Below are 24122 nucleotides of genomic sequence, written 5' to 3'. Positions count from 1 at the left end.
CAGTGAGTAGGGAGCCGGCCCCATATACCAATGGTGACAGGTTCAAACCCAGCCCCAGCCAAAATGCAACCAATAAAATAGCCGGGCGTTGTGAAGGGTGCCTGTAGTCCCAGCTACTCAACTCGGGAGGCTGAGGCAAGAGAATCGCCTAAGCCCAGGAGTTGGAGGTTGCTGTGAGCTGTGATGCTGTAGCACTCTACGGAGGGCGACAAAGTGAGACTCTGTCTCTAAAACAGTCTGGGTCCATGGGTAGTGCCCGTGGCTCAAGGAGTAGGGCGCCAGGCCCCATATACTGGGGGTGGCAGGCACAAGCCCGGCCCTGGCCAAAACTGCAAAAAAAAAAAAAGTCTGGGTCTTGCTCTTGCTTAGGCTGGTCTTAACCCTGGTTCAGGCAGTCCACTCACCTAGGCCGCCCAGAGCGTTAGGATTACAGGCCTGAGCCACCATGACCGGCAAGCATGGAGTTTTGACCTGATCTGTTTTTGACCTGAGTGGGCTCACCTCTGTAGGCAACCTGGTGGTCCCTACTCCCAGGAGGTTACTGTATGAATATTCCCAAGTTAGTGTAGACAACTGATCCGCATAACACACTGTTGCCCAGAACTCCCAGGCTTAAGCAATCCTCCTGACTCAGTCTTCCAAATAGCTGGTACTACAGATACGTACCAGCAAATGGGATTTTTAAAAGCTAAATCCTGCATGTGAATCAGAGGTCAGCAATTTTTTTTTTTTTGAGACACAGTCTCACTTTCTTGCTTCCTGTAGAGTACTGTAGTGTCATAGCTCACAGCAACCTCAAACTCTGGGGCTCAAGCAATTCTCTTGCCTCCCCACTAGTAGCGACTAGAGATGCCCGCCAAAATACGCAGCTATGTTTAGAGATAGGGTTTTGCTCTTGCTCAGGCTCGTCTTGAATTTGTGAGCTCAAGTGATCCACTGCCTTGGCCTCTCAGAGTGTTGGGATTATAGGCATGAGCCACCGTGTGTGGCAGCAAATGTTGTTCATAAAGAGCTAGAAAATATATTGACCAGGTGCAGTGGTTTGTACCTATAATCCTAGCACTCTGGGAGGCTAGGGTAAGAGTATCCCTTGACCCCAGGAGTTTGAGGTGGCAGTGAGCTATGATGAGGCCATGGCACTCTAGCCAAGGCCAGTGAGCAAGACTTAGTCTCCAAAAAAAACAATAAAGTACAGTATTTCAGGGTTTGCAGAATTATTAGTTTCCTGAGGCTGCTATAACAAATTCTCATAATCTGGGGTATTTATTTATTTATTTATTGAGACAGAGTCTCACTTTCTTGCTTCCTGTAGAGTACTGTAGTGTCTTAGCTCACAGCAACCTCCAGCTCTTGGGCTTAGGCCATTCTCTTGCCTCAGCCTCCCCAGTACCTGGGATTACAGGTGCCCACCACAACGCCCGGCATATCGGGCTGGCACCCTACCCACTGAGTCACAAGTGCTGCCCAATCTGGGATATTTAAAACAACATACACTTGCTGCCTCAAAGTCCAGACAGAACCCAAGACCAAGGTGCTGGCAGGGCCGTCCTCCCTCCAAAGGCCCCAGGTTGGGGGGAGAGACACACTTCTTTGTGCCTTCCAGCAACTTGCGCCTCCCGTAGTCCTTAGCGTTCTGCAGTTTGTGGCTGTTTCCCTGCTCTCTAGTCTCAAGTTTCAAGTCTTTTTCCTTCTTTTTTTAGGATACCAATTACTGGGTTTGGGACTCACCCTAGTTCAGTTACGAGTTCATCTTAACTTGGTCACATTCGCAAGGAACCTGTTATCAAACACGGCCACATTCATAGCTATAGGGTGTTAGGACATGAACACATCCTTTTGTGGGCCACAGGTAAATCTGCAGTAGCAGGCCAGGTCATCTGCCACACTTTGGAGCACAGAAGCAGCCGCAGACAGCATGTGAACGAATGGGGGTGGCTGTGCTGTGCTTCAAGCTTGGGTTTCATATGATTTTCACATGTCAAAAAACATGTTTTTTTTTGGAGACAGAGCCTCAAGCTGTCGCGGGGGGTAGAGTGCTGTAACATCACAGCTCACAGCAACCTCCAACTCCTAGGCTTAAGTGATTCTCTTGCCTCAGCCTCCCAAGTAGCTGGGACTACAGGCGCCGCCACAATGCCTGGCTATTTTTTAGTTGTAGTTGTCACTGTTGTTTAGTGGGCCCAAGCTGGATTTTAACCCGCCAGGTCTGGTGTGTGTGGCTGGCACTAAAGAAATTTCTATCTAAGAATTTCTTTTTTTTTTTTTGTAGAGACAGAGTCTCACTTTATGGCCCTCGGTAGAGTGCCGTGGCCTGACACAGCCCACAGCAACCTCCAACTTCTGGGCTTAAGCGATTCTCTTGCCTCAGCCTCCCGAGCAGCTGGGACCACAGGCGCCCGCCACAACGCCCAGCTATTTTTTGGTTGCAGTTTGGCCGGGGCTGGGTTTGAACCCGCCACCCTTGGCACATGGGGCCGGCGCCTTACCGACTGAGCCACAGGCGCAGCCCTATATCTAAGAATTTCAAAGCATAATTATGTACAAAAATTTTTTTTTTCTAAGACAAGGTCTCACTATGTCACCCAGGTTAGAGTGCAGTGATATCATTGTAAGTCACGGCAGCCTCAAACCCCTAGACTCAGCAATCCTACCTCAGCCTCCCAAGTAGCTGGCACATGCCACCATACTCAGCTAATTTTTAAAAACAATTTTCTTGCCATAGCCTCTCAAAGTACTAGGATTACAGGTATGAATCACCACACCCAGCCTGTAAGTATTTTCTGCATTTATTTACATCAAAGTATGATTTACGTATAGTGAAAACATATACAACTTCATGTCAGACTTGATAAATTCTGTGATTTGAAAATACTGTATAGCAATCGCGCAGATCAAGATATAGAAACTTCATACTGCCAATGCCTAAACTACTTCCAAACTACAACAATTTTTTTCATCACCATCAGCAACATGTATGGTGGTTCCAACTGGTCTGTATCCTCACCCATCATTATTTTTGTTAGTCTCTTGATTGGTGCAAGGGGGCATCTCACTGTGATTTTAATTTGCATTTCCCTGACAACTAATGGTACTGGGTTTGAGCCTGGCCCAGGCCAGCTAAACAACAATGACAACGGCAACAAAAAATAGCTGGGGGGTTGTGGCAGGTGCTTGGGAGGCTGAGGCAAGAGAATCGCTTAAGCCCAAGAGTTTGAGGTTGCTGTGAGCTGTGATGTCATAGCAGTCTACCAAGGGTGACATAATGAGACTGTCTCAAAAAAAAAAAAAAAGGAAGCAAACAGGACGTCTGGATGTCCTCTATAAACGTGCACCTGTTAGAATCCACCTAATGCGCAGAGAGATCTGGGTTAGGTAAGCATTTACAGTGACCCTATGAAATGCTCTCTCCTGCATCTTTCTGACTAGCGGAGTTACTACCCTCACTTGTTAAGTGGGTAACTTGAGGCCTAGTTGTAAAGCAAGAAACCCTCCCTGCAAGGGTGGTCATGAACCCCCTTCGTGTTTAAAGGTATGGCACTGAGCCCCTTGCCTGAGACTGAAGGATGCCAGGAAGGACAGAGAGTCTGAGGCTAGACTAGCCCAACATTGTAAATAACCATGATGAGGGGTGCGGCTACTCATGGAATACCAAAACAAAAAGAACACTGCATTCACGGGACTGCCAACTCAGGAGATGACTCTCACCCTTCACAGGACCACACCATGCCACTAAATGGTACACCTGAGGGTTTAATAAGACAGATCTGTGCTAATTAACACGGGAGTGAAGGCTTCCAGAGAGCTGGGACTGTGCCACAATCTTCTAGCAAGTGAGAAAGAAGCTGCTCACCTGGGGAGTGTGAATCCTGTGCTTGAGCACAGTTGCAATATTTAATCATCTATTTCATATGATTAAAAAATCACGAATCCCAACACTCTAAAACATACATGCTCAGAGCATGTTAAGAGCTGCCTCCATCTGCATTTTAAACTCGTTTACCAGCCAGCCCTAGCACTTTGGGAGGCCAAAGTGTGAGTATTGCTTGAGGCCAAGAGTTCAAGACCAACCTGAGCAAAATATGGAGAACCTATCTCTACAAAAAGTCTAAAAATTATCTGAGTTTGGTGGTGCACGTTTACAGTCCCAGCTACTAAAGAAGCGGGGGCAGAAGGGTCGCTGAGCCCAGGAGTCTGAGGTTCCTGTGAGCTGCGATCATGCCGCTGCCTCCAGCCTGGGTGGCAGAGTGAGACCCTGTCTCTAACTAAGAGACAGAATGGCACAGCAACACGAGTGATGGAAACCAGAACGTGGTTGTGGACATTGTCCCCAAAGTGCACATCTGGAGGCCTGCTGTAGAAAATCCCTGAAGCACGCTCTGAAGAGCACTTTCTTCCAAGGCTGCTGTGTGTAAGGAGTGTGGGCTCCCATCTGCTCACTACAGACAGCGTAACATTCCTCCCACGAGGACCACAGCTGTGCTCTGCCACATGAACTTAAGTGCTATGTTATTTCATTTTTAATTCTGAAGACTATGATATCCAGCTAATTCTGAGAACATGGGGAAAAACATTTTTTTTTTTTTTTTTTTTGGAGACAGAGCCTCAAGCTGTCACCCTAGGTAGAGTGCCGTGGCATTACAGCTCACAGCATCCTCCAACTCCTGGGCTCAAGCGATTCTCCTGCCTCCACCTCCCAAGCAGCTGGGACTACAGGCACCAACCACAAGGCCCGGCTATGTTTTGGTTGCAGCCATCATTGTTGTTTGGCGGGCAGGGGCTGGATTCGAACCCGCCAGCTCAGGTTTATGTGGCTGGTGCCTTAGCTGCTTGAGCCATAGGCACCAAGCTGGGAAAAAAAAACTTCTTAATGAGATAATGAATAATAAAATGGCAACAAGCACAAAGTCATCTCCGGGTAAAGGTAAAGTTGTTTTGAAAAGCCACAGTTTGCCCAAAGTTAAGAATGGTTGCTATAATAAGAGTAACCTGGACCACTTATAAATACCATTACTTCTAAATGAATGATGAGTTCAAAGCCATGGAGAACACTCTACATAAAACTACATGATTGATGCCAGGTGTTGAAGAAAAGCCCTCATTTTTAAGCCCACAGTGGACTTAAAAGTAAGCTGAAGTGTAAATCATTTTATGTTCAATATATAAGGTCATTGTTTGCCATTTCTGCATTAGTAACAATAAGCCAGTGGAAATGGTTAAATATATCAGAGCTACCTGAATTTTAAACAGAAATCCCACTGCGACTCATAAAACCTAAATGCATAGGTATAATTTTTTACATAGGCAGGTTCAAACCTTCAGAGCACTGAACACACAAGCACTAATAAATGATAGCACTAAAAACTATGATTGCATCAGCTAAATGGATTATAAATTAAATTTCCATAATGTATACAACTGAGAAACAAATGTGAACATAAATCAAGGTATTTTCTAAACACAGGTTAATTATACAACTTCAAAAACTGTCTATTTTTTATGCAAAATAATCCACTTAGCATTTTTCACACTGGCCCTAATTCTCAGCCAGCTCTACCACACTTGTTCCTAGAAACACATCAATAACTACTCTTCATGAAAAATAGCCACAGGTGTATGGAAAAAACCTGTAGTGGATTCTTCAACTGTCTATCTTTTATGAGTGTTTATAGCGAGAAATTGTGCCAAAATAATTTGAAATAAAAAGGATTAATTATAGTAGAAGCTTTTTAATATAAGTGAGTGTAGTTGCAATGTAATTAATTCAAATTGTGGCTCTGCAGGAGGATGAATGTGAACCACAGTACAGGCTATCTCTGTCACCAAAGAACTTCAGTAATTTACTACATTAAGAATCAATAAGAAAATAATGCTTTTCAAATGCATCTCTATCAATCTTCAGGCACTCTAAAGTGAACATTTATAACTTAATCTAAAAACTATATAAAAGATGATGTCTTGTTTTAAAGTCATTGTAATTGAGTAAGCAGATAATAATTTTAGTTATTTCTAATTATACTGACCACATAGTTTGAAAAATAAAAAAGAAATGGTAAAATAAGGAATTAAAGAACATATTCCTTTGGGCCCACTAGTGACTTGTATAAAGGCAGGAGAAATACCCAATCTTTCATGCTTGAGTCCAAGGACAACATATGGTGCCCGTTCATTTAACAAACATTTCTTAAGTGGTAACTATGTGCCAGGGACCACTTTACACACTGAATTCTGGGTTCATGAAAAATAATTTTTTTCCCTAGACTTTTCTGGTTACATAAGATTCTGTATATATGTCAAGATTCACTTCAAATCTTTATCATCACAACCCATTCCAGAGATCTCTCCACACTGTCAACTCCTGTAACACTTTGCTTATATGGCTGCCTTGATGTGAAAATGACCCTGTGCTGTGCACCAGCGCTCTGTGCGCTCCCCATGGGCAGCCGTCCCCCAGGAGACAGAGCTCCTGCCCACAGCCTCAACTGACCCACCACATGCTCAGCATGGTGGCTGTGCACCCTTGAGCAGAGTCCAGAGATTCTGCTACTTGGAGAAGAGTAATTCCGTCAACAGTGTTGGGACCCCCTGAGGGACCACGCCAGGCTCTAACAAAGAGAACCCCTGACCTTGTCCACCCTGGCTGGCTCACACCTATAATCCAGCACTTTGGGAGGCCGAGGCGGGTGGATTGCCTGAGCTCACGAGATCGAGACCAGCCTGAGCCAGGGGGAGACTTGGTCTCTAAAAATAGATGGGCATTGTGGTGGGCACCTCTAGTCCCAGCTACTTGGGAGGGTGAGGCAAGAGAATCACCTAAGCTCAAGAGTTTGAGGTTGCTGTGAGCTGTGATGCCACAGCACTCTATCGAGGGTGACAAAGTGAAACTATCTCAAAAAAACAAAACAAGGGTGATACCCGTAGCTCAGTGAGTAGGGCGGTGGCCACATACACCCAGGCTGGCAGGTTTGAACCCGGCCCAGGCCAGCTAAACAACAACTGCAACAACAACAAAATAGCCAGGCATTGCGGCCAGGGCCTATAGTCCCAGCTACTTGGGAGGCTGAGGCAAGAGAATCACTTAAGCCCAAGAGTTTGAGGTTGCTGTGAGCTGTGACATCAAGGTACTCTACCGAGGGTGACAAAGTGAGTCTGTCTCAAAAAACAAAAAAAAAAGTCCATGACTCCCAGGTTCCCCCAACCCTGTCCACCAAAGTATTTCTAGAAAATAAAAAACTTACATCTCATGACCAAAAGGTTTTCCAAAGTAACAAGAAGCAAACATCTGACGCGAACTGTTACACTCTGCTTCTGAAAGATACTCAGAGTTAAAAAAAAATACTGATGCCCTGTCTTAAGGTACCCTACATAACCAAGAACTATTTTCCACAATTAAAGGAAACATTTTTCAAGTTTGAAAATTCTACTATACTTTTACCATACTAGGTTTTAGACATCTGTCAAACTGTCTCTCTTGAAATCTGAAGATGAAGAGGCTGAGCATGTCACTCCAGGTCCTGGTAGCCTCCTGAGGGTCACACCCATGGACGCTGACCACTCCTTTCTCTAACTCTTTGATGCTGGCTGTCCCACAATTATGATGCCACAGTATTTTCTGGTGACAGCTTTACTGAGATGTAATCCAAATACTTTACAATTCACCCATTAAAAGTGCACAAATGCTCTCACTGTATCAAGAATTGTACAATTGGCGGTGCCTGTGGCTCAGTGAGCAGAGCGCCGGCCCCATATGCCGAGGGTGGCGGGTTCAAACCCAGCCCCGGCCAAACTGCAACAACAACAACAAAAAAATAGCCGGGCGTTGTGGCGAGCGCCTGTGGTCCCAGCTGCTCGGGAGGCTGAGGCAGGAAAAAAAAAAAAAGAATTGTACAACCTGGGGCGGCACCTGTGGCTCAAGGAGTAGGGCATTGGTCCCATATGCCGGAGGTGGCGGGTTCAAACCTAGCCCTGGCCAAAAACGACATAAAAAAAAAAAAATTGTACAACCATCATCTAAAAAGGAAACTGTGTATGCTTGGGAGTCACTCAGCACCCCCAGACTGGCTTCTTGTCTCTACAGATTTCCCCAGTGTGGCCATTTCACGGCAGGGGCACCGCACACCACTGGGTCACGTCTGGTTTCTTCTGCTCAGCACAATGTCTTCAGAGCCACTCATGCTGCCGAGTGTCAGCTCTGTCCCATCCCTTCCCACGGCTGAATTCTTCCTGTGTGGAAAATGATGCTTTGCTTCCCATTGGTCAGCAGAGGGGCCTCTGTGTGGATGTTTGCCGAGCCACCAGCAAAATGCTCCCCAAAGGGGCTGCCCTACGTGACACACCACGGCAGCAACTGGGCGCTCCAATCTCTGCACCATCTCTCCAGCACCAGCTATCACCGATCACGTGATTATAGCCACCCTCGTGTGCAGGAAGTGGTGTCTTGTGGCCACGACTTACATGTCCCTGTCACTAGAGATGCTGAGCATCTTCCCATGTGCTTAATGTTTATCTGTATTTTCTCCGAAGAAATGTCTATTCAGATCCTTTGCCCATTGTTTTGTTTTGAGAAAGATTTTCACTTTGTCACTCTTGGTAGAGTGCTGTGCCGTCATAAATCATAGCAACCTCAGACTCTTTGGCTCAAGCGATCCTCTTGCCTCAGCCTCCCAAGTAGCTGAACTACCGCTGCCCGCCACAACACTTGGCTAGTTTTGCTATTTTTAGTACAGACAGTGTCTCGTACTCCTGAGCCTTTTTTTTTTTTTTTAGCCTCACGCTGTTACCCTGGGTAGAGTGCCCTGGCATCACAGCTCACAGCAACCTCCAACTCATGGGCTCAAGCAATTCTCCTGCTTCCGCCTCCCAAGTAGCTGGGACTACAGGCACCCGGCTACTTTTTGGTTGTAGCCGTCATTGTTGTTTGGCGGGCTCAGGCTGGATTCGAACCCACCAGCTCAGGTGTATGTGGCTGGTGCCGAGCCCGCGCTCCTGAGCTTTAAGCAATCCACCTCAGCCTTCCAGAGTGCTGAGATTACAGGTGTGAGCCACGTGCCCAGCATTTGCCCATTTTCATTAGGCTGTCTTTCAATTAGGGAGTCCTTCACACCTGCAGATTCAAGCCCCATATATAGGATTTACAAATATCTTCTCCTCTGCAGCGTGTTGTCTTTTCAGTTTCTTGGTGGTGTACTTTGAAGCATAAACACTTTTAAAGTGGATCGAGTCCTATTTATTTTTCCTGCTGTTGTATGTCCTCCTGGCTCCATGTCTAAGACCTGGGGTCGTTTCTGTCTTTTCCACGTGGGTCCCTGGCTGCACTCTCCCCAATCCCTCTCCCCTGGAACGCCCAGCTGTGAGTATCGTGCACTGGGCGCAGCACTCACAACACCGCTGATGTGCGGCCAGGGCCTCCTTAACCCAGTTTCGCAGCTAGGGAGAGTCTGACACAGAGCATCATTCCTGTGATCACCTCTAGGGAGGACTGTCCTCCCATCTGGCTGTCCCTCTAGCCACCTGCTTTCAGTCCTGCCCTATGCTGTTCTTACCACCACCTGAGCTCCCACTCGTCTCGGGTCTCACCACCCACACCCCTTCCTCGCCTCCCCATCCCTCTCCAACTCCTACAGCCCTGTCCCCTTTCCTCAGGTCTCCATTCATGAATTAATCTCCTCTTCAGACAACCTGGATTTAAAGATTGACTCTGTCAATGCTCCTTACCACTCTCAGTGTGCAGCCAATCTATTTCTCATTACACTCACCTGCCAAAATACGAGGCCAGTTAAATCTCACCTGATAGTCTAATTAGTCCCACACAGCTGAGTTTGTTTGGAAAAAATCAACTAACCAGGCTAACCGGCAGTCCTCAGTTTCCCCATATCCAGTAATTCTCAGATTTTAGTGTGCAAGACCATCACCTGCATGGCTTTTTAAAACACAGCTTGCTGGGCTTCCCTCCCCAAGTTCAGACTCAGCAGGTCTGGGCTGAAGCCCAAGAATCTGTAAAGAATCCGAATTTGCTTCAAGTCCCCAGGTGATGTTGACAGCCATGCCTGAGAGCCTCACTTCCCACTTCCCCTCAGCTGCATCGCCTCTGCAGCCGTCCTCACTCTCCCTGCTTCCTGGACACACATGGTGGCCCTGCTTCAGAGGCACCCCAACCCTACAGGGTACTGGTCACTCTCACCCACAGCAGCTTCACTAACTTATTCCCACGGCATATACACACATGGTGATTTCTCACTTTTAAAAAGAAAAACAAAGCTCCACATCCCTTAATGGCTGCTTTAATTTTCTTTATAGCAATGCTCCTCAAAACCGGACTGGGACCACTTCCCCTAACTGCTCCCCTGGCCCTTCCCTTCTGTGCCTGTATGAAGTCCACTGCAGCAGGGCGCCAGCAGACAACACCTCAATCCCCTTGGCAGTGACAAATCACTGGCTCTTGGAACCAGCACCCTCCCAGGAACCCCAACCAGGCTGCTGTGTGCACCTGCACAAGCGGGGCCCCGCAGAGCAGCCTCCTCTTCCGAGTGTGGTTTCTGCTTCTTAATGCTTGGTCTGCACCACGCTTTCAGAGCTGGGAGCAGTGGTAGCTGGCTTATTCAGAAGGCCATGTGAATGTCTCACAATCTACTCTTCCTTACACCTTTGAAAGATACGTGAGTAGTTTCCAGTTTGGAGGCTATGTAGTGTACTATAAACATTCTCTGTTTTTTGTTGGCCAGACTAGAGTGCCATGGCTTCAGTCTAGTTGACGGCAACATCAAACTCCTGGACCACAGCAATACTTCTGCCTCAGCCTTGCAAGTAGCTGGGACTACAGGAGCCCAGCTAGTTTTTCTATTTTTAGTAGAGATGGGGTCTCAATCTTCCTCAGGCTGGTCTCAAACTCCTGAGCTAGCGGTATCCTCCTGTCTCAGCCTCCCAGAGTACAAGGATTACAGGTCTGAGCCACCGCGCCAGGCCTTAAACATTCTTTTATGTGTATTTTGATGACTATGTACACATTTCTGTTGTGACAGAGCTACAGAGACAGGACAGGCCATGAACATTTCCAGCTTTTTTTTTTAGAGACAGAGTCTCACTTTATCTCCCTCAGTAGAGTGCCGTGATGTCACAGCTCCCAGCAATCTCCAGCTCTTGGGCTTAGGCAATTCTCTTGCCTCAGCCTCCCCAGTAGGTGGGACTACAGGCGCCCGCCACAACGCCTGGCTATTTTTTGTTGCAGTTTGGCCGGGGCTGGGTTCAAACCCACCACCCTTGGTATGTGGGGCTGGCGCCCTACCCACTGAGCCACAGGTGCCGCCCAACATTCCCAGCTTTCCTAGGGCACTGCTGTCATTCTTTCCAACCCTCTTGACAAGCTGCTTGTCCGCACTATTAAATGGCACAGACACTTCTTAGTCCTGATCTTACCTGACCTATTAGTAGCATCGGACAGTATTAATATTCATCATTCTCTTTCCCTTGAGACACTTTCTTCTGAGATACTGCACTTTCCTGGTTTTCTCCCTACCTTTCTGGCTGAGTCTCCTGGATATCCACTGCTAAGTCCCCCACTCTTTAACCCTGACTTCAGGCTGCCTTGGGGGCTCAGTTCTTTAGCCATTCCTCTTCTGTAGCTGCCCCTCCTCTCTGGTGGCCTAATTCAGTCTCTGGACTATAAATACCACCATAGGAATGTGGACGGCTCAGCCCAGGTATTGCCGCTGAATTCAGGCCTACATACCCGAGTGCCTCCCTGCAGCCTCCCGAAGCATGTCTCCTAGGCCTCTCAAACTTGAGGTCATCCCTCCCCACATTCGCACCTGCCAGAATTGCCCCCAGCTAGTCAATGTCCCCCAATCTTCGTAGTTTTCAGAGCAGACCCATGCATTCTCCTCACCTTCTCTTTCCTGTACATCCCAACACCTGCTTCCTTAACAAATCCCCTTGGACGTGGCTTATCACCATCAGTACCACCAGGACTCAAGATGCCTGTTACTCCAACTGGTGTCTCAACTTTTAAAAAAATTATATATTTATTTTGAGATAGAATCTCACATTGTTGCCCCCAGTAGAGGTCTGTGGCGTCACAGCTCACAGCAACCTCAAACTCCTGGGCTCAAGTGTATCCTCTTGCCTCAGCCTCCCGAGTAGCTGGGACTATAGGTGCCCGCCACAACTGGCTATTTTTAGAGACAGAGGTTTCACTTTTGCCCAGGCTGGTCTTGAATTCCTGAGCTCAAGCTATCCACCTGCCTCAGCCTCCCAAGTGCTGGGATTACAGGCATGAGCCACTGTGCGTGGCAACACCTGAAGGCTCTAATAACTCCCATTTGACCTCTCCTCTGTAGGACCTGCTCCAGTCCCAGCTGTTTACAATTCCAAAGCCAACAAGATCCACTAAACCCATGTTTTTCAACCTTTTTATCTCATGGCATACTTGAAGCTATTTAACTTCCATAGCACACACTTAAATTACGTTGATTTAAAAAAAAAAAAAGAAAAAGTAGGCTGGTTGTGGCTCCTACCTGTAATCCCAGCACTCTGGGAATCTGAGGCAGGAGGATCCCTTGGACTCAGGAGTTTGAGACCAGTCTAAAGAGGGAGACCCTGTCTCTACTAAAAACAGAAAAATTAGCCGGGCTTTATGGCGGGCGCCTGTAGTCCCAGCTACTCGAGGCTAAGGCAGGAGGATTACTTGAACCCAGGAGTTTGAAGTTGCTGTGAGCTGTCATGACACCACTGCACTCCAGCCTGCGCGAAAGAGTGAAGCTCTGTCTCAAAGGATAAAAAGAACACGAAATTCAAATGGTGTAGATTGTACAGTAAAACTGACAGGTGTATTCCTGAATTCAGTTGAGTCTAGCACCTAAATAGCCTTCTCTGTATAGTTTTAGTTTCCCAAGATAATCACAAAAATTACGTCACAGGGTTAAACAGCTCTTGCCTGAGCAACCACACCCACCTTTCACAGTTAATACTTAAGAAATAAACTTACATAGGAAAGTATGAGCCTTTGCACATGCAGAAAGTTATTGGAGAAAGAAAAGAAAAAAAGAGGAAGAGGCTCGATGCCCGTAGCACAGTGGTTACAGAGCCGGCCACATACACCAAGGCTGGAGGGTTCGAACCCCGGCTGGGCCTGTTAAGACAACGACAACTGCAACAACAACAACAACAAAAATAGCCAGGTGTTGTGGCCGGCACCTGTAGTCCTAGCTACTTGGGAGGCTAAGGCAAGAGAATTGCTTAAGCCAGCGGTTTTCAACCTGTGGGTTGCAACCCAAACGACCCTTTCACAGGGGTCGCCTAATATCAGATATTTACATTACAATTAATAACAGTAGCAAAAATTACAGTTCTGAAGTAGCAATGAAAATAATTTTTCTTTCTCTTTTTTTTTGCAGTTTTTGGCTGGGGCTGGGCTTGAACCCACCACCCCCGGTATATGGGGCTGGTGCCCTACTCCTTGACCCACGGGCACTGCCCACAGCTCTGAATGAAAAAGAGCCTGAGTATTAGTATACTGTAAAAGCAGGTACAATTCAAGAAGGGTTAAAAAAAATCAAACAAAGTAATCATTTGTAAATTATTATTAAATTATTATCTGTGCTTTTTCTGCTTCCAAAAATAGTATAAGGTTAACAAGGTCAAATTCAGAACGAACCGTCTATGAAAAACAAGTGTGAAAACCAAAGAAAGCCAGCTTGTGGAATCAGCTCACATCAGGGAAGAAAGAAACCAGCCCCACGCTGGCTGGAAGCTCTGTGCTAAGCACAGCAGGAGCCACTTTTCACTAAATGTTACGTTCAGATTACTAAGGGAAAGGACTTTAGTGACCTGAGTTGCACAGTCTGGTGACGGCCAGATGTGGACACTCACGCAAACCACCTTGTGATGAGCTCAGAGCTCCACACAAGATCCTAAGAGAGACAAGCTTTGCTTCAAGGACTAACGTAGCTCAAATTACTAGTATTCACCTCAGTCTATAGTTTTAAAGCCTCAGCAATTTCAGCGAGCATTTTATAAAATGATACTAATGACAGAGAAAAATACATTCCCCCAACTTTTGAAAAATCTCCAGTTATGCCATTAAGTGTCAATATCACACTATATGGGGGCGGCGCCTGTGGCTCAGTGAGTAGGGCGCCGGCCCCATATGCCGAGGGTGGCGGGTTCAAACCCAGCCCCGGCCAAACTGCAACAAAAAAATAGCAGGGCGTTGTGGCGGGCGCCTGTAGTCCCAGCTGCTTGGGAGGCTGAGGCAAGAGAATTGCGTAAGCCCAAGAATTAGAGGTTGCTGTGAGCCGTGTGACGCCACGGCACTCTACCCAAGGGCGGTACAGTGAGACTCTGTCTCTACAAACAAAACAAAACAAAACAAAAAAAACCCCACACTATATGATACACAAAGGCATGCTAAATTCTACTGAAATACTAAACTGTAAACCATGCTGAAGTCACGCAATTTGCTAATTAAAACTTTCCAATATATGACCAAAATATTATCAAATAATCTGATGTATAGGCATTCTGTTCCAATTAAATCAATACTCTGAAACAAGAAAAAAAGCCATTTTCAAATAGAATTCAAATATGATAAAAGATGGGCGTCAATAAATATTCTGAGCTTAATTGGTTTAAATGGACCCAGGTGCTTCTATCTGTAAAAAAAAGTTCAGGATGACATTACCACATCCTTGAGCTGTTTATTTAGTCCCTGTCTGGAGGCTGATTTACAGGCGATAAAATGCAATTACGACCCACAGCAGAAGCAGGAATCATCTGCTAATGGAACTTCTAATTGAGAAGAGACCAGTGACGTGAGGTAATTCTTCCCAGGCAGGATCGCGCCTGCAGACCTCTTTGCACTTTGTCACAGCAAACAATCACTAACATATGCATTAAAGAAAATTTAAATACATTATGACCCAATAAATATCATAATCAATCAATATACAATTCTCCTCTCTTAAGGATTTAGTGCTCAGGTACCAGACTATTAGCGCTATACTATTACATTTACTTAGGTCTGAGCAATTTTTAGCATGTTGGTACAAAGTTTAACCATTTGTAATCGGACGATAATCACACGTTTTAGAAACTAGCACCCTCTTAGGAATTTCCATGCAGGAACGTAAGGGGAAGTCTGAAGTATGCAAAACTAACTTTACCATCATTTTCAAATAACTATGTTTTTTTCTAAACTTAATTATTTCAAACAGGTTTATCGAGATATAACTGACATAAATTTCATTTGTGGGAGAAAGGTTTAGATGACACATTCTCCCTGGAACCTGGTACCTCTGACTCTGCAGTGCTGTACAGTGAGGCACCATCTTCAGAATAATTTTCACCATAAGCAGTGTCAATAAATGGAGGGAAAGAACGAGTTTCTTCTCACTAGACTTTTATAACTATTAGTTTCTACATTAATCAAGATTGGATGATTTTAAAACATTCAGGAAGACAAATATGCAATTTTATTTTATTTTATTTTTTTTTGTAGAGACATAGAGTGTCACACTATGCCCTTTGGGTAGAGTGCCATGGCATGACACAGCTCACAGCAACTTTCAACTCCTGGGCTTAAGCAATTCTCTTGCCTCAGCCTCCCGAGTAGCTGGGACAACAGGAGCCCGCCACCATGCCCAGCTATTTTTTGGTTGCAGTTCAGCCAGGGCCGGGTTTGAACCCGCCACCCTCGGTATGTGGGGCCGGCGCCTTACCGACTGAGCCACAGGCGCCGCCCCAAATATGCAATTTTAATAAGCTTTAATTCATACAGACAAAATTAATGCTCTATTTTCTGCCTGTTGCTACACTGTGTGAAAACCACAAAAATAAAGCAAAAGAAAGGCTCGCCTTTTACTTTTATTAACATTATTAATTTATAAGGTTCTTGGGCTCACCTAAATAGAAAGAACTATAAGACATCATTTTCAAGATTTTCATAAAACAAGTTATGAAATTTACATCCTCCAGAAGAAGCTGAAACTGAGTTTCAGTAAGAGTCTGTGATTACCAACAAGGAGAGACAGGTTGTTTCACTGAGAGCTGACACCAAAGCCAGCACACAGCTCCAAACTTGGAGATATATTAAACGTACTAAAATTAATTAAAGGCTTGGTGCCTGTAGTACAGTGGTTATGGCATTGGCCATACACACGTGGCAGATTTGAAGCTAGCTTGGGCTAGCTAAGCAACAATGACAGCAACAGAAAAATAGCCAGGCGTTGTGGCAGGCGCCTGTAGTCCCAGCTACTTGGGAGGCTGAGGCAAGAGAATTACGTAAGCCCAAGAGTTTGAGGTTGCTGTGAGCTGTGATGCTATGGTACTCTACCTAGGGTGACAGTGAGACTCTGTCTCAATCCCCCCCCCTCCAAAATTAATTAAAAAAAGAAAATGAAAAGGGACTTTACCTAACAAATGCAATCAGTGTAACCTGGTTTCTTGTACACTCAATGAATCCAACAATAAAAAAAAGAGAGAGAAAATGATCTGTTTAGACTCTATGCTAAGGAACCTAACATGAGATCAATGTCTGAAGTTTGTTAGTACAGTCAGAAGAGCCTAACAGTGAAGATACACACCGCTATAGCAGCAAGGTCAAGTTGGCACCCATCACTTTAAAAACACTTAAAATCTACATTAGCAGAGCAGCAACACTTGGAACCGGAACAAATAATAACTGATCTTGCAATAATAGATCTCAAAGAGATACAAATAAAGGAGAATTATTTGTTAGGCGAGGGGGTCACATTCCCATTTCCTATTAACACACACACACACACACACACACACACACACACACACACACACCTACAGCAATCAAGACCGTATTGTACAGCCAAAGGGCCTGAAAGAGGTATCAAGGGAACAGGACTCAGACTCCACTGTTCACAGCAGCCAAAAGGTGGGAACAGTTCACATGTCCACCAATGGATGAACGGATAAACCAAATGTGGTGAGTCCATACAATAAAATATTCTTCAGCCATTAAAGAGTTGGATTTTGACACATGCTATGATACACAAGAAACTAGAAAACACTGCACTAAAATCAAAGAAGCCCAGTCACAAAAGGCCATGTGGGGCGGTACCTGTGGCTCAAAGGAGTAAGGCGCTGGCCCCACATACCGGAGGTGGCAGGTTCAAACCCAGCCCCAGCCAAAAACTGCAAAAACAACAAAAAAACCCCACAAAGGGCCATATGTGTTATGTGATTCCATTTATATTAAGTATCCAGGAAGATAAAATCCACTTGGATTCGTGGTCACCTGATGCTCGTGGATTTGGGGTGGAATGAGGAATGTCTGTTAAGGAACATGGGGTTTCCTTTTTAGGATAAAGAGACTACTCTGAAATTAGCTATAACTCAGTGAATACATTAATACCCAAATGGGGGTGGGGAGTTATGGGTGTGACACACCTCTTAGGGACAGGACACAGTTATAAGAGGGACTTCATCTAACAAATGCAATCAGTATAACCCGGTTTTTTGTATCCTTAACAATAAAACAAAAAACCAATGAACTGCAAACCTTAAAATGCTGAATTTTATGTAATGTGAATTATATTTCAATGAAGATGTTATATAAACAAAAAGTCACAAACAGTGTAATCCGTCTTGTAGGCACTGATTTTTAATTAAGCTGCTTCTCAAGTGGGCAACCTCCATGTCCTATGCTCTATGGGGTTCACAGGTACCTCAGAGAATAGGACCACCAATGTGATAAGGGCATTTTATTACAAACTTGAAAATAATTATAGCTCTGACTGATTCTTACATAAAATAATCATGATAATATTATCTTAATTATTAATTGAAGGCTGATATAACTGGTTAATAATAACCCCTGAATACTGAGCTTTATGCACTCAATTTACCACTTGGACTCAATGTCATGGTAACAGGTAGAACTGTGTCCCCCAAAAGATAAATTCAATCCCTAACCCGTGACTACAACCTTCTTTCACAATAGGGTTTTCTGCAGACAATCCAGTTCAGATGAGGTCACACTGGATGAGGATGGGCCCCTTATCCGATGCCCGGCGTTCCTATAAGAGGGGCAGCTGGACACAGACACATAGGGAGAAGCCCTGTGAGGACACAGGCAGAGAGCAGAGTGATGAGTCAACCACCCGGGCGAGGCCTGAAGACGAGAGGAGGGAGCAGATCCTCTCAGAGCCTCTAAAGTGGACTGACACTGCCAACGGCTTGGTTTTGGACTTCTGGCCTCCAGAGTAGTAAGAATGGATTTCTGTATGGCTAAGTCACCCAAGTTTGAGGTGACTGGCTGCAGCTGTCCCAGCAAACTAACAATCACTAAGCAGGAACCTACTGTCCTAGTCCACATTCCACTGCTTATCAAAGAATCGCTGGAACTGGCTACCTTGTTCAGAAGTTAGCTTTATTTCTTAAGGTTAGGCTGGGAAGGCTGAGGTTTGGTGTGGTGTTCGTACTGTGGACTCTCTGCAGAGTCCCAAGGTAGCATGGGACATCACACATCGGGAGGACTGATCAGGTCTCTTCCCTCTGGTCCCCTCCCATGATAAACCAATCACCTCTGAAAGGCACCACCCAATACTGCCACAGTGGGAATTAAGTTCCAATATGAGTTTTATTTATTGATTTATTTATTTTTGCCGGGGCTGGGTTTGAGCCACAGGTGCCGCCCCCAACATGATTTTTAGAGGGACAACCAAACCATAGAACTTATAACCATGAAAGTCTCTAGTTGGAGTAGTGGTTTTCGAACATTTAGGATCGGAATTTTTTTTTATAAAGTAACATTTTACGGCAAACATAGAAAACGTAATAAATACAGAAACATAAGATGCCATCACCTTTTAGACTTAAATATATTTTTATATAAAGAATACTTTACCTTTCCAAGCATTCTGCCCAGGAAGTAGTAATGTCTGGCAAAAGAATCTCCCACAAGCATCTGAGCAGCTGGGTTAGGGTACAGAAGCCCTTCATTAGTAGTCTTAAAGAAACCCTGGTTGGGGTTAAATCCTGATTTCAGTAGTTCATTTAAAAACTCTCTGAAAATGCCGCCACCATCGATACCAGCTTCGTCCAGCCCGTGGGCATTGAGCAGGTGCACGCGGATGCGCTTTTTCAAGTCAGGCTCTGTTTAAAAAGAGGGGAGGGCAAGATGTTAGAAGGGAGGACCAGGAGAACCAGCCTCACAGGAAGTCTTCTGAAGGAGGAGGGGAACAGGAGGGGCGTTTTCGATGCAGGACTCAAAACAGCCATGATATTAAAGCAGCAACAAAACAGACTGACCAATATTTATTTTCCCCAGAGTCTACAAAGGAAAAAAACAGTATGGAACTGAGAGAAAAGTTTATAGAAAAATAATTTTATTTTTCCATATTCTAGTAAGAGTGTTAAACCCTTTTTCTTTTTTTGTTTTTGGCCGGGGCTGGGTTTGAACCCACCACCTGCGGCATATGGGACTGGCACCCTACTCCTTGAGCCACAGGTGCCACCCTAAACCCTTTTTCTTTTCTGGTGCACAAGTAAGAGTTGTCTTGGGCCACACATTATACACATTAAATATACAAACACTAACAAAAGCTGATGAGAGAAAAAAAATGGTCCCTGCACATTTTTGAGATACCAGAGGCAAGCAAAACAAGGTCTCAAATAATCCAGGATGCAGGTTGGACAGTCCTGCTCCAGGGGATCTGACAGAACAGAGCACTTTACAGGAGAGTTAGCAGAACTGAGGGCGTAGACAGCACTGGAGGAGGCCCCCACCACCAAGAAAATGAACAGGGGCGTCAAGGAGGTGAGCACAACGGAGTGGGGAGTGAGTACTCCAGAATCTACGTGATTGTTTTTTTTTTTTTTGGTTCTGTGTCAATCCTGACCTTTTTATTGTAATAATCACAGAGAAGTACAGAGAATATCTCTTTCTGTATGTCTCTCTTGTGTGAGAGATACCACTTGAGAGATTGTATATATTAATAACATGTATATTTAGCAGCAAAGTGAGCTCTATGTATCCACTGCCAGAGAAGGTCCAGCATATTGGTAGCATCCTAGAGGCTCCCACATGGCTGTAGAAATCACAATCTTCTCAAATCTTTGTGATTTTTAAAAGCTATATTTGGTTGGACAAAAAGGGGAAATTACTGACCATAAAATCTGCTGCAAAGAACAAATTTAAAAATTAAAAAAAGGTACAAAGCAGGCTCTGTGCCTGCGGCTCAAGCGCCTAAGGCGCCAGCCACATACACCTGAGCTGGTGGGTTCGAATCCAGCCCAGGCCCACTAAACAACAATAATGGCTGCAACCAAATATAGCTGGGGGTTGTGGCAGGCGCCTGTAGTCCCAGCTACTAGGGAGGCTAAGGCAGGAGAATCGCTTGAGCTTAAGAGTTGGAGGTTGCTGTGAGCTATGATGCCACGGCATTCTACCCAGTGTGACAACTTGAGGCTCTGTCTAAATAAAAAGGTACAAAGCTGCTACCATTCCGGACGGTGGAGAGGATTTCTTGTATAGGTTCCCCTAACTAGAGAGCACACGCTCCTGCGCTTACCTGCAGTGAATACCACAGACCTTCAACAGGCTTTAGGATACAGCCCCCAAATACAAGTCAAGAGAGGTATTCTATTAAACGTCAAAGCTAGGAGAACCAAATAAGACATGCTCTGATGGACAGGCCACTCAGAGAACACTCTGGGAAAGTAAGTGAAATGTCCTTCATCTTTCCCCATGAAGGATCTGCAGATGCTCTGCAAAAAAGAGAGGGGGAAGGAGGAGGAGGGAGAGGCGGGTTGGGCTGCTGCGCAGTGTCTGGGCAGCAGAGGAAACGACAGCATCTGGCCCACTTGCTCTCACAGTCCTTCCCAGGCTGCCCACAGCAGCCACCTCTCAGGTGCAGTGCACAGTCACCCGCACATATAGGAGCTGGGCATCTCTCTGGAAAGGGGTTCAGCAGAAGGCATGCTCAGTAGAGTTTCTAGGCAATCTCCTCAAAACTGTTTCTTCTATATATTGCTATGCAAAGGTGTCAGTAATTTTGAAGTTACATACCTGAAGTATAAATATGCTATAATGTGTTTTCAAATAGGGCAAATACAACTTATCACATTGACTGAGGTTTGCAGCTACTATGCACAGGAATAACAACTTTCCATTCATTTTTGAAAAAGGACCAAGGAACAAATGGACGAGATAAGTTGCCCACGTGTGGTCAGGAGGGGCACAAATGCTGACCCAACATGCCCTGTCACCACTGTGTTACCAGCTCTGTCTCCCTGGGGAGAAGGGTGAGCAGATCTAACCATTTGGCTACAGCCTGCTCTTCTACTTTGTAAAGGAATCATTTACCCCAGCTAGAATTTATGCTAGAAATTTCACACCGATTACTGCAAATCCTTTAACAGCTTCTGGGCTAAGAAGTATCCCCATTTCACAGTAACAAAAACAAGGACAAGAAAGGTTGTTTATTATAAAGTGACACAGTTAGTAATGTAATGGGTATTAACATAATTTAAAGATGTGCACTCCCTACAAAACCTGGGCTTTTTTCCACTAAGACATATTCTTTTCTATTTTTTTTTTTTTTTTTTGTAGAGACAGAGTCTCACTTTATGGCCCTGGGTAGAGTGCCGTGGCCTCACACAGCTCACAGCAACTTCCAACTGCTGGGCTTAAGCAATTCTCTTGCCTCAGCCTCCCGAGTAGCTGGGACTACAGGCGCCTGCCACAACGCCCGGCTATTTTTTGGTTGCAGTTTGGCCGGGGCCGGGTTTGAACCCGCCACCCTCGGTATATGGGGCCGGCGCCTTACCGACTGAGCCACAGGTACCGCCCCCTCTTTTCTATTTTTTAAAACTATACTTAAATGAAGAACACCAATAATTAAATCCACAAACATGTTATTTGCATCTATCTTGATTAATATGATTACAAAGTCTGAATGTTCAATTTCAAGCTATAGATAAAATGCCAAAAGAAAGTTAATGGCCAATCACAGTGGCAACACAAAAATATATCTAGGTATTTCTTACCTCATGTAATACTGTATGTGCCTCTCATCTCAATACCCAATTGCAAGAAAAGAAGCATTTACCTGTCATATTTAATATTATGACAGGGGTTAGCAGCAGCAGATTCTGTAAACATCTTGAGTGTAAACATGTATGTGGGGAAAGTACAGCCAATGGTCCAGCCTTTCACCCCCTCCTTCAAACTGCAGCACCAGTAAGGTGTGGGGCTGCTGTCTCTGTGGGGTTAATGACCTCACACAGAAGACCATTTCTGCAAACGGCAATATACAATAGCACAGCATTTTCAGAAGTCAATCTGGCCTTCTAGGTATCTTCCCACTACTTGTTTCTACAAACAAATTAGAAGTATCTACTTACACAGTAAGGTTTTGGTGAAAAAACTAAAGTAAAATATTAATTTGATTTCAACTTATTGCCATTTCTTCTTTGGGAAAATAATGTAGTTAATTCTGCCCATTAAATGAAACCAGACAGCCAACAAAAGCACACAGAAGCAACTCTCTAGAACTGACCACAGCACGGCTCAGGGCCAGCTCTCCCAACTCCTCCCCTAGATGGTGAAAGACCTCAGGAGCTCACTAGGAAGTCAGACCCTGCAGCAGGGCAGCCCCATGAGTAAACACCACCACTTCTACACGTGGGGAAGGTAAGACACTGCGACAAGGCTGGGCTGAGCAGGTGTGGGTGGAGCTTGAGGGCCTCCAAGTGTGTGGCCTTGCGGGGAGGTCTTTGCTCTCTGAGCACTGGGTGCAAGAGGCAAGTCATTAAACATCCTGAGCACCACTCAGCCAATTCATTTGTAAAATGGGGCTAACACCCAGACTTCAGTGAATCCTTCCCAGATGAAATTCGATAATGAGCACCCACAAGGAGGGGTTTACCTTAATGACTGGATGATATATGAAATAACCACATTAACTGATTGTATGTAAATGATCAGCCAACAAAGCACTTCAAATGCCTTTCTCCTAAATTAAATGTTTCAGAGACGATGTTCAATTCTACTAATTTGCCTAACAAAATGTCGATATTAACACACGGATTAAAAATTTTAGTAAAAGGGGAAAGATTTATACGATCTAAAGTGAAATCAGAGTATGTGGATTAAAAATTTTGTTAATAATACCTAAATTAGAGAATGTTTGTAAAGATTTTAAGCATTTTAAATACAAATATTATGGGAAAATTTTTCCAAATCCTTTAACCTTAATGTGATTACTGGCATGCACTTAGGGAGCTGGATATGGTCAGAATTTGAATTTTTCTTTTTTTTGAGACAGAGTCTCATTATGTTGCCCTCGGTAGAGTGCCGTGGCGTCACAACTCACAGCAACCTCAAACTCTTGGGCTTAAGAGATTCTCTTGCCTCATCTTCCCAAGTAGCTGGGACTACAGGTGACTGCCACAATGCCTGGCTATTTTTTTTTTGCTGTTGTTGCAGTTTGGCTAGGGCCCGGTTCGAACCTGCCATCCTTGATATATGGGGCCGCTGCCCTACTTACTGAGCCACAGGTGCTGCCTGAATAATTTTTAAAGCTTAAGGATTCATTAGGAAATTTTGGGTTTGCTATAATTGGGCAATAATATCCTAAAAACCATCTACATGAAATAATTTAACTTAAAATTGCTGTTAAATAAGCACATTCTACTCCAGCTGAAGCACTCTCCCTCTCCCCCACATACCCAACATCCCTAGGAAGCCTGAGTCACCCACGCGCAGGTGGAGCTGAGTCCCAGCCCAGGCCACCGTTGTGCCCTCACCCATAGACACAGGAACCACCCCTCCAATACTAAGCATCTCGCTCTTTTCTGAAGACTATGCCAATCATCTGCATATCTATTTTGGATTTTATCATATCCACTTTTTCCACCAGAGTTCAATCACAAATTCAACAAGTATCTATTGAACATAAGCTGTTACACTGAACAAAAGATAAACGATTCCATCCCAGGCTATAAAGACCTCACGGTCAAGTGGGAGATATAAATACAAAATCTGCTAATAGGATATCCAACACAATATCTACTAGAACGGATTTATGAAGTACTGTGGGACCCAAGGAAGGGGGACTGTGTCTTCGGAAGGATGTCCACCTTCTCAAGTTCCCAAT

At 45.0% G+C, this 24122-nt stretch overlaps 1 protein-coding gene across 2 annotated transcripts in view; it reads right to left on the bottom strand.

Moving 5' to 3' along the window:
• Positions 1–24122, bottom strand: part of UBE3C (ubiquitin protein ligase E3C) — a 129816-nt gene that overhangs the window by 29527 nt on the left and 76167 nt on the right. For both annotated transcript variants that reach the window (XM_053608439.1, XM_053608440.1), the window contains exon 18: positions 18869–19116. In XM_053608439.1, the coding sequence (XP_053464414.1) occupies positions 18869–19116 (248 nt within the window). The remainder of the gene's footprint in view (positions 1–18868; positions 19117–24122) is intronic.

The sequence above is a fragment of the Nycticebus coucang genome, chromosome 11, assembly GCF_027406575.1.
Source record: "Nycticebus coucang isolate mNycCou1 chromosome 11, mNycCou1.pri, whole genome shotgun sequence".
Lineage (NCBI taxonomy): Eukaryota > Metazoa > Chordata > Mammalia > Primates > Lorisidae > Nycticebus > Nycticebus coucang.
This window is presented reverse-complemented; position numbering and strand designations above follow the sequence as displayed.